The 12,158-nt window shown below is 41.2% G+C and overlaps 1 protein-coding gene across 1 annotated transcript in view; it reads right to left on the bottom strand.

Moving 5' to 3' along the window:
- The window catches only part of LOC106588219 (protein PRRC2A), a 53,731-nt gene that overhangs the window by 18,796 nt on the left and 22,777 nt on the right, over window positions 1-12,158 (bottom strand). The window contains 5 exon segments of the mRNA XM_014176994.2: window positions 3,882-4,494; window positions 5,259-5,357; window positions 5,508-5,712; window positions 5,965-6,088; window positions 11,596-11,836. Coding sequence (XP_014032469.2) covers window positions 3,882-4,494; window positions 5,259-5,357; window positions 5,508-5,712; window positions 5,965-6,088; window positions 11,596-11,836 — 1,282 coding nt within the window.

A 12,158-nucleotide genomic window follows, 5' to 3' on the forward strand; every position in this document is an offset into this window, starting at 1 on the left:
CTCGACTAACCGGTGCCTGTATATAGCCTCGCTACTGTTATTTTTCACTGCCTTTATTTCTTTACTTATTGCTCACCTAATATCTATTTTTTACTTAAAAATTGCACTGTTGGTTAGGGCCTAGAAGTAAGCATTTCACTGTAAGGTCTACACCTGTTGTATTCGGCGCATGTGACAAATAAACTTGAGAGCCCATAAGCCCATGTTGCGCAACATTTCTATGGCAATTGCATGAGAAAACAGTTTTGATGATGTCTATTTAAAAGAGGATACCATCAGCTTTCTATAGGCTAGGCCTACTACATGTATATTATTTAGTATATGTAAAGACAAGATTACATTTAGAATAGTCCGATGGGTGACTTGTGAATGATGCCAAGCATGTGCAGTCTAAGACAAGAAACAGCGCATGACTTGTTCATATCATAGTCACATGCATCAGGTAGCCTAGACCATAGGCCTACATGTTTTGATAAGGTTTGTATCACGACTATAATGCCCAAATAACGCTAAACATAGCCTATAGGCCTAGGCCCCCTGAAACACAGTTGGAGAGCATATAGCCTAGTGAAACATGTGTTCTTATAGGCCCAGTCACTGTGCAACCGTGTGTGAAAAAAAAACATGTTCTGGCTGGCCACTATTTAAAAGAAGATCCCAGCTTTCTGGTGCTGCTATATTATTTATTACTCAACTCTTAAATGTAAGCACGTTAATCTGCTTTACAACCGGTGAAGCCGGCAGCGTGAGATTCAAGGGGAAGCTAATTTTCACCATAGAAATGCACCTTTATAATAAAGCATTCCAAGCATCTGTAGATTTATTGAAGACAGCCTACTATTTGTAATGTGATGAACAGATTGGATAGTCACAATTTAGGCTAATAAAAAAACTAAAAACTTGATCACTGCTCGCAAAAAATGACGTTCAATGCATGGCTGAGCGCGTGTAGCGTAGGCCTAGGCTAATAGGCTATATCAGATTTCTTTGCACTGAAAAACGGTGGCCTTTTTATAAACACATTCAATGCTATTCTACTACACTTTATATGAATGGATACATTAGCATAATATTTTTTAACATGACAAATTACAGGGTAGCCTACTCTGACGACACTTACAAACAGATCAATAAAAACAACATTGTCCATAGGCTGGTGCCAATAAGACAGGCAATACTATTGTTCTCTCAATTAAATTGATCATTTTGATAACTAAAAGACAGATTACATCAATAACCATTTGCTTTCCTAACTATGATTTCCACCATTGTATTTTGAAACATTGCGATATGCCTGGCTGGGCCTCTACTTTTCGATGGCAGTCGCAACTCAATCATGTACTTGGCATTTGCCGCGCTGTCTTTCCTTCTGACTGTAGGCAATGAGATTTAAAACAATCCACAAATCATTTTTGAAGAAGAAGCTAATGATCCTCTGTGGCCAAATCATTAGTAGCTGATTTTGAATGATTTTATTTATTTCTGTCAGTGGTGTAATGTGCTCAAGTAAAATTACTTTGAAGTACTACTTAAGTCGTTTTTTAGGGTATCTGTGCTTTACTAGTTATAACTTTTACTTCGCTATGATCCTAAAGAAAATGTACTTTATTCCATACATGTTCCCTGACACCCAAAAGTACTTTGAACGCTTAGCAGGACAAGAAAATGGTCCATTCACGTACTTATCAAGAGAACATCCCTGGTCATCCCTACTGCCTCTGATCTGGCGGACTCACTAAACACACATGCTTAATTTGTAATGATGTCTGAGTGCTGGAGTGTGGTCCTGGCTATCGGTAAATAATGTTGTCTGGTTTGCTTAATATCAGGAATTATACATTTTTCATACTTTTACTTTTGATACTTAAAACCTGTTGGGGCTAGGGGGCAGTATTGAGAATTTTGAAAAAAATATGTGCCCATTTTTAACTGCCTCCTACACCAACTCAGAAGCTAGGATATGCATATTATTAACAGATTTGGATAGAAAACACTCAGAATTTTCTAAAACTGTTTGAATGGTGTCTGTAAGTATAACAGAACTCATATGGCAGTCAAAACCCTGAGACAAATTCTGACAGGAAGTGGATACATGATGTGTTGAATTACTTTTAAGCCTATGCCATTGAAACACACAGGGGCTTATTAATCATTGAGCACTTCCTACGCCATCCACTAGATGTCACCAGTCTTTACAAAGTGGTTTGAGTCTTCTACTGTGAAAACTTACCGAACAAGAGACTTGGAACGTTGGTCATAAGCGGATGGCCGATACTGCTCTGGCGCGCGAGTGCATGTTTGGGTACTCTCGTTCCAATACGTTTTAAGAGAATGCAATCGTCCGCCTTGAATATTATTGAAATTCTGATTGAAAAAGGCCCTAATGATTTATGCTATACAACGTTTGACATGCTTGAACAAACGTAAATATTATTTTTTCCCTCTTTGATGAAGACAAGTCCGGCGGGCGTCGTTCATGTTTTTGAGTAGCCTACAGGATGCGCTAACAACACAGAGCTTTTTGGACATCAATTATGAGCTTTTTCGAACAAAACTACATTTCTTATGGACCTGGGATTCCTGGAAGTGCCTTCTGATGAAGATAATCAAAGGTAAGGGATTATTTACATAGTATTTTTGATTTTAGATGTCTCCAAGATGGCGCCTAGTCTGTATCGCAAAGCCTATTTTTCTGGGTGCAGTGCTCAGATTATTGCAAAGTGTGATTTCCCAGTAAGGTTATATTTAAATCTGGCAAAGCGGTTGCGTTCACGAGATGTTAATCTATAATTCTTTGAATGACAAAATATTTTACCAATGTTTTCGAATAGTAATTATTTAATTTGTTGTGCTGATTGACTGGCGGTATTGGAGGGAAAATATTTCCTCAACATCAACGCCATAGTAAAATGCTGTTTTTGGATATAAATATGAACTTGATAGAACAACATGCATGTATTGTCTAACAATGTCCTAGGAGTGTCATCTGATGAAGATTGTCAAAGGTTAGTGCATAATTTTAGCGGGTTTTCTGCTTTTGGTGACGCCTGTCTTTGCATTGACAAAACATTACACAGCTATTTTCAATGTACTGTCCTAACATAATGTAACTTTATGCTTTCGCCGTAAAGCCTTTTTTGAAATCGGACAACGTGGTTAGATTAAGGAGATGTTTATCTTTCAAAGGGTGTAAGATAGTTGTATGTTTGAGAAATTTGAATTATGACATTTAATTGTTTTCAAATTTGGCGCCCTTGATATTTCACTTGCTGTTGATAGGGTGTACCAGGGGTGGGACGCTTGCGTAGTGTAACGTTTGAATCACAATTAAAGTTGCATAAATAACTCTAAATTAAGCATATGAGGTCCTGTTTCTTTGTTAACCACTCAACACAGAATAACCGCATGTGCGCACTTCTTCGGAAATCATTTGGTGAAAATATCCGTTCTATTTTATTCAACTATGTTCAATTGTATTTTTCTTACTATAAAATAATGCCACAGGAATTATAAGAAAATCTTGTCTGCTAAATGAACAGGTGTAGATCAGGGCCTAACATAAGAACGACTCAGAATATGCTATTATGTTCTTCTGAAATAGGCAAGATTTTTTTTCTTATCATGTTTCTTTAGACCTGCCTAAAATAAATAATGGATTTATTGTGATGGTGTAGGCTATATTAAATTAATTTATTTGACTTTAAAATGTAGATGTTCCAAAGGCTCTGTATCATTGGCTTGTAGGCTATGCATGGAAGCCAGGAGATGCTAAACATGTTTAAGTTAATCAACGGTCAATTACCGTGAGGCCGGCAGTTATTTGCATGGCAATCACCGGCTGACAAAATGTAATGACCGCCACAGCCCTATTCAAAACTCACCAGTAATGGAGTCATAGCTGCTGTTGCTATTGGCCCTCTGTCTGTCGGTGGGACTGGGCCCTGGCACTAGGTCCCTGGTCAAAGCCTGGGCAGCCAGGACAACCAGGGGGGGCTCGTCATGGTCCACGCAGGGGGAAGGGGGCTGGCTGAGGTTAGGGGAGGAAGCCGAGGCCGATAGGGAAGGGCTGGGGCTTCCGGCCGTGGCGGAGTTGCCGTCCAGACTGGGGGGCTTGGAGCCTCCGCTGCTCCCACCACCACCCTGCTGCTGGGCCTTCTCATCCAGCCTCTTCAGCTTCTCAGCACAGGCTGCGCGCCGCTCTTCCTCCATCCTTCGCTCCTCCTCCTCGCGGCGCCGGCGGGCACGTTCTACGGCGGCCGAGATCTCCGAGGAGGACTGCTTCCTGCGCTGGCGCCACGTCTCGTCCTCGTCTTCGCCAGGGGGCGGGGCTAGCAGACTAGCTGTCTGAGGTGGAGGGGTGGGTCCTCCAGGGACGGGGGAAGTAGCCTGCTGCTGTTGGAGCTGCGGGGAGGGGGCGGGCTTCCCGGGGGCCAGGGAGGCACAGACAGTTCCGGGGGCTACCACCGGGCCGGACTGATTAGGAGAGTTGCGGTCCTGGGAGAGGAGAAAATGGAATGAGGACACACACACGACCACAATCTTGGCTGCATTATGAAAATAAAACTTCCCTAAGATGGTATGAATAACTCAAATTAATAACTGAACCGCAAAAAAGTGTGTGAAAATGCTGTGCGGATATATACTGAGTATACAAAACATTAGGAACACCTTCCTAATATTGAGTTGTCCCCCCCTTGGCCCTCAGAACACTCAATTCGTTAGTGCATGGACTCTATAAGGTATTGAAAGCCTTCCACAGGGATGCTGGCCCATGTTCACAGGGATGCTGGCCCATGTTCACAGGGATGCTGGCCCATGTTCACAGGGATGCTGGCCCATGCTGACGCCGATGCTTGGGTCAAGTTGGCTCGTTATCCTTTCAGAGGTGGACCCTTCTTGATAAACTTGGGAAACTGTTGATCGTGAAAAACCCAGCAGCGTTGCAGTTCTTGACACAAACCGGTGTGCCTGGCAACTACTACCATACCCCGCTCAAAGGCACTTAAATATGTTTTTCCCATTCACACACATACACAATCCATGTCTCAATTGTCTCAAGGCTTAAAAATTATTTTTTAACCCGTCGCCTCCCTTTCATCTACACAGACTGAAGTGGATTTAACAAGGGACATCAATAAACGATCATAGCGTTCACCTGGATTCACCTGTCGGTCTCATGGAAAGAGCAGGTGTTCTTAATGTTTTGTATACTCAGTGTATATACACGAGGCCCTCTCTCTCCCCAGGTAGGCAGATACCTGTCGGTAGTAGGAGTAAGGCCCCTGTCCCTGGTGGAGGAGAGGCCCAGGTGGGGGGGAGGGCTGCTCCCGGGGGCCACCCAGTCCAGACCTACGCCCCTGTAGTGTACAGGCAGTCACAGGTTACAGTTAGCCATTACGCTAATATCCACGTCCTCAAAGCAATCCTGCTTTTTACTATAAAATGGTCACTGTTCACTTGCATATTATCCCTGAGCTGCCTCTGAACGCCTACTAGACTAGCCGTACCTGGTAGGTGGCGGGGGCAATTTGGCCCCCCCAGCCGCTGTTGCACCCCTCCTCAGCCCATCCTGGATTGCTTGAGGGGAGTGGGGGGCCATCGTGGTCGGCATTGGAGGGAGGGGTGCAGCTGGTGTCCCTGTCCCCTCCGCTGTCAGAGGCTCGGGAGCGCTGGACCACCTGAAGGGGACCTTCTTGAGACCTCTGTATCTCCCTGGGGAAGGAAATAAGAGACGACACGTGTGTCACGTCAAAAGCAATTCCACATGCAACAACTCATTTCATGAATTCGTTATTTTCTGGCTCCGTCATTTATTAATTCAGAAACCATTTATGTGGGTGTCTTGGTCTAGATGGCACAAAGGAGGATTGCGAGCAGAGAACAGTACAAAAAGTTTGAAACGGTCAAACTGTATTTCCCACACCATGTCTTTCTGTTATGTTGGGCAGCTACTGTGGGACATACCGTGGGCCGTTCTTGCTCTCGCTTCTTTCCCTCCTCTCGGGTCTCTCGTTCCTCTCCTCATCTTCTTCTCCTTCATCGTCGCTGAACTTTAACTTGGCTGAGTAGTCGATCTCCTCATGTGCCCCTGTTTGACAGACCAAATGGTTCAGAGTAGAAGCACAATGGAACGCATTTGTACCGCTGACATCCTCAACCATTTTTAGGGGGGGTAGATCAGCTTTAATATTGCAGATAAATTGTGGCTTCTATCAATGTAATTTCCTGCACAATTTCCAATCCCCCATATATATTTATTAATTTCCCCTAATACGACCACCCCTCCCCTAATTGGAGTAAATTAACGGACACTTAGGCTTTTACTTCCTGCTTATACATTTCACTACACAGTATATTTTACATGAGTTATTTCTTTTTTCTTTTCCCCCCACCCTTCAGCTACCCTCAACTAGGGCTGGGCGATATGACGATATATATCGTGTGACGATAGAGATAATATGAAACGATAGAAAAACGTCTAACGTTTATTTCATTGTGTCGCAAATCACACTCTTTACGCAATATGTTTCGTCAATTGGACGCTTTGCGGTACACGTGTGGAAGGAAATTTGCAACAAACAAACAAACATGGAGGAGCGTGAACGTGACACAGAGCTCGTAGCTAAAAGACGGGCCACTTAGGTCGCATGGACGTGGTTTGGGTATGAAAAGTCTAACACGGAGCAGAAAACCACCCTCTACAAAATATGCCGCCGGCCAGTCCAGATAACAGGCTCAAACACCACTCACCTCTTTTACCAACTATGTAAGAATCATGTGAAACAGTACGGAGAGTCTACGGATGAGACCAAAAAAAGTTGTTTGCAGCACTTTGCTTGAAGGAGTGTTTTGTTTACTCGTTATATTTTATATTTATTTGTGAGCCTTAATTTGCTGCTATAGTTTAAACTTGAAAGTGTTCCATGTTTACATTTGGTATTTTATAAACCAATATTTGTTAGGCCTGTATTAATTTGTTTGCTGCTACAATACGAACAGTTCTACTATTAAAGAGTATTATTTATGTTTGGCTTGGATATTTTAGACCATTTTCACATTTTAGGCCTATTTATTTTGATTGCAACTATAGTTGAAGTGTTTTCTATTTGCCTCTGTAGATTTCATACATTCATATTTTGTTACATGCTTAATTGAACATTTGCACAAAGGTTCCCAATAAAAGGAGAAATCAAATATGAGTAAGTACCTTTATTTGTTGAGTATAATTCAAAATACAATAAGAATTAGGCCTTTACATGTGGTCATTTTATCTAAACTATTTATTTATTGAATTAACAGAAAATGTGTTATATAAAATGACCTATATCGGGATATGAGATCTCATAACGCCCAGCCCTACCCTCAACCACTCATCTATCTCTGAAAACCATCTAGTTTTGATTTCTAATTGCCAGATATTTTTTAAACTGTGCTGTTTCACAAAAGTTCTGAACCTTTATTCTCATAGCTTCTACAGAATAATTATATTATTGATCGATTGACTATTACTTTTCAAATCCCCAAGCAGTGCAATTTGCAAAGTTAAATCCCGGTAAATGTTGCAATTCCTGAACCTGTGACCAAAAACAAGCTACATAAAGGCAGTACCAAAACAAGTGAACTAATGATTCCATCTCTTTGCAACAAAATCTGCAGAGCAGGGATGGTTTTGTCCCCCATATAATGAAATTCTACCAATAGAATGTTCTCTACTAATTTAAATTGAAAAACTAGGTTTTGAAACCGGTGTCATTTTATGTATCACTTGATAAACCATGTGCCATGGAATCGGTACATCGAAAATCTCTTCCCAACTACTTTGCAACCTGTATGGCACAGCTGTAAAAATTTTGGTCCTTATATTAAAATGGTATTCTTTATCACCATTTTTTTTATTAATGCTGGGCTGACAGAAAAGTTCCTTACCTTTGCCCCCTTCCAAATGCCTCCATTTTTGTGGTAATACTACAATCAGTTGGTTGTAATTTTGGATAGAGCAAACATGTCCATATATTTTTGTTAACTGCATGTGTGACATAGGACTGGTGGAGACATAATTTACAAAGATACCGTTTTTAAAGATGTTTTTTTTTAATCAATTAGTATATTTCAGTTTAACCGTAACATTTGTTCTGTCTTTTCTGGTGGACTAAAGTGAAATTGCAACCAGATTTCTATTTTTAGTCAAACATATCTGTTTGGGCTTCTTGAAGTCAACTTGGTCTACAAATGATTTGTAATTAGGTTCCAACCATCCGCTCAAGAAAAAAATTGTCCCGTAGCTGAAACTAGTTGATGATCCCTGCTTTAGTGAGGTCCACCAATGCTTTAATATTTAATCATTTCTGCCCTCCAAATTCTTATTCATTATATAAATAGGAACGTTTAATTTTATCTGGCTTGCCATTCCAAATAAAGTGGAATATTTTTTGCTCATATAATTTTAAAAACAGGTTGTTATGTGTGAGCAGGACCATAAGTACACTGAACAAAAATATAAACGCAACATGTAAATTGTTGGTCCCATGTTTCATTTACTGAAATAAAATATGGCAGAAATTTTCCACACACAAAAAGCTTCTCTCAATGTTGAGCCCAATTTTTTTTGGTCCCTGTTAGTGATCATTTCTCCTTGCCAAGATAATCTATCCACCGGACAGGTATGGCATATCAAAAAGCTGATTAAACAGCATGATCACTAAAACTGGTGCACCTTGTGCCGTTATGGTATGGGCAGGCATAAGCTACGGACAACGAACACAAATTAAATTTATCGATGGCAATTTGAATGAACAGAGATACCGTGACAAGATCCTGAGGCCCATTGTCATGACAATAATCCGCCACCATCACCTCATGTTTCAGCAAGATAATGCATGGCCCCATGTCACAAGGATCTATACACAATTCCTGGCAGCTGAAAATGTCACAGTTCTTCCATGGCCTGCATACTCACCAGACATGTCACCCATTGAGCATGTTTGGGATGCTCTTAATCGACATGCACGACAGTGTGTTCCAGTTCGTGCCAATATCCAGAAACTTCACACAGCCATTGAAGAGGAGTGGAACAACATTCCACAGGCCACAATTAGATGTCACACTGCATGAGGCAAATGGTGATCACACCAGATACTGACTGGTTTTCTGATCCATAGCCCTACATTTTTTTAAGGTATCTGTAACCAACAGATGCATATCTGTTTTCCCAGTCATGTGGAATCCATAGATTAAGGCCTAGTGAATTTATTTAAATTATTTTCTTATATGAACTTTGAAATTGTTGCATGTTGCGTTTAAATTTAAACTGGGATGTGACCAGTTAACCTGTTTAGGATAGGGGGCAGTATTTTCACGGCCGGATAAAAAACGTACCCGATTTAATCTGGTTATTACTCCTGCCCAGAAACTAGAATATGCATATAATTATTTTATTTGGATAGAAAACACCCTAAACTTTCTAAAACTGTTTGAATGGTGTCTGAGTATAACAGAACTCATATGGCAGGCCAAAACCTGAGAAGATTCTATATGGGAAGTGCCCTGTCTGACCGTTTCTTGTCCTTCTATAGCCTCTTTATCAAAAATAGAGGATCTCTGCTGTAACGTGACATTTTCTAAGGCTCCCATAGGCTCTCAGAAGGCGCCAGAACGTTGAATGATGACTCTGCAGTCCCTGGGTGAAAAACAGTAGGGCTTTTGGAAAGTGGTCGTTCTGAGAACAATGACACGGGTGCGCGCGTGCATGTGAAGACTACTCCATTTTCTATTTTCAGTGTTTGAACGAAAACAAGGTCTCCCGGTCGGAATGTTATCGCTATTTGACGAGAAAAAGCGCATAAAAATTGATTTTAAACAGCGTTTGACATGCTTCGAAGTACGGTAATGGAATATTTTGAAATTTTCTGTCACGATATGCGCCGGGGCATCACCCTTCGGATAGTGTCTTCAACGCACGAACAAAACGCAGCTATTTGGATATAACTATGGATTATTTGGAACCAAAACAACATTTGTTGTTGAAGTAGAAGTCCTGGGAGTGCATTCTGACGAAGAACAGCAAAGAAAATTTTTCTTATAGTAAATCTGAGTTTGGTGAGTGCCAAACTTGGTGGGTGTCAAAATAGCTAGCCATGATGGCCGGGCTATCTACTCAGAATATTGCAAAATGTGCTTTCACCGAAAAGCTATTTTAAAATCGGACACCGCGATTGCATAAAGGACTTCTGTATCTATAATTCTTAAAATAATTGTTATGTTTTTTGTGAACGTTTATCGTGAGTAATTTAGTAAATTCACCGGAGGTTTTCGGTTTGTTTGCTAGTTCTGAACGTCACATGCTAATGTAAAAAGCTGTTTTTTGATATAAATATGAACTTGATTGAACAAAACATGCATGTATTGCATAAGATAATGTCCTAGGAGTGTCATCTGATGAAGATCATCAAAGGTTAGTGCTGCATTTAGCTATGGTTTTGGTTTTTGTGACATATGCTAGCTTGAAAAATGGGTGTCTGATTATTTCTGGCTGGGTACTCTCCTGACATAATCTAATGTTTTGCTTTCGTTGTAAAGCCTTTTTGAAATCGGACAATGTGGTTAGATAAAGGAGAGTCTTGTCTTTAAAATGGTGTAAAATAGTCATATGTTTGAAAAATGGACATTTGGGGATTTTTGAGGAGTTTGTAATTCACGTCACGCTCTATCATTGGATATTGGCGAGGCGTTCCGCTAGCGGCACATCTAGATGTAAGAGTTGATCAGGGAGATTTTTGTTCACAAATAGACAGGTATTGTCCTTTCCATCTTGCCAATTTTCTATAAAAAAGTATTGTAGTGAGATCATTACTTGCTTTCAGGATATGAATACCGAGTATGTCAACCTCACCTTCTGATCATTTTATTGGTAAACTAAAGAGTAATGTAAAAGTTGTATTTTTTAGCGATCCAATACGTAATATGGTACTTATCATAGTTCTGTTGTAATCCAGAGAGGGTAGAAGAATTATCTAGATTCTCTATGAGGCTGAGCGGGGATCCAGATTGCGGATTTAAAACAAAACATGAATCGTCAGCGTACAATGACACCCACAGTGGGTATCAGATGTATCCCCACTTGGATAAACCTGATGTCTCCCCTCCCCTACTCACAGCACTACTGGATCCATGAGACGCAGTGAAATGTGATGCCCACTTTGTTTCTCCATGTATTAGCAAACTCCCGCTATATTAGAATTGATGAATTTAAGCGGAATAGTAACCCTTGGGGCTGGCTTCCTTGTGGTGGTGGGGGGGTCATGCTCAATTGGCTTCTTTTGCCAAACAAAGTATTCTTTGCGATTACGGTGGAGAAATAGAAAGCTGTGTCACAATGTGTAATTTTCAAACATTATATTATTAATCATAATGCTTTCATAAAGTGCTACCCAGTCATAATTTTCAAATCTTGTTTAAGGAATGTTGTCATATCAGTGTACCTGCATTCTTCATGTGATGATTTTTAAACTTGCCACTGCTCTCTGAGCAGTATAATCAATAAATATAAGTGTTCATGAATCCTGACATCTCCCCTCTCTCTCGCTCTCTCTCTCTCACCTGCCCAGCCCTCATCTCCGTCCTGGTGGTCTAGTTCGTCTAGCTCCTTCAGGTCATCCTGCTTCAGGATGGAGGGTCGCTTCACCATCTCTCCTCCCCCGCCACGGGGACCGCCCTGGGGACGCCCGCGACCGTCCTGACCCTGCTGGCGAAACCTAGGAGGGGCCTCACCAGGCGGAGGGTACCCATAGGGCCCCTGAGGGCCGTAGGGAGGCGGGAAGGGCAGGTAGGGAGGGTACATCTGAGAGACAGAGAGAGAGAGAGTGATCCTGCTTAAGAGAGATACACAAAAGCAGTGGTGCAAAAAAGTAGAGATTGACAATAGACTGCTGCTACACAGGTAGCTAACAGGCTGAGAGCCCATCTGTGTGTACCTGTAACAGTGAGATGTTCTAACACCTTAATATACAATGGAAAACTTCGCTAACGAGATACCCACTGATGTACAGAAACACCTAATTAATATGACAGTATTGTCAAGACTTTGTTCCAAAACCAACAGAGCAAAGAAAACAGGATGGAAACACATAGAACTTCAGTTTTTTATTTGGTACATGACACGT

The sequence above is a fragment of the Salmo salar genome, chromosome ssa27 (genome assembly GCF_905237065.1).
Source record: "Salmo salar chromosome ssa27, Ssal_v3.1, whole genome shotgun sequence".
Lineage (NCBI taxonomy): Eukaryota > Metazoa > Chordata > Actinopteri > Salmoniformes > Salmonidae > Salmo > Salmo salar.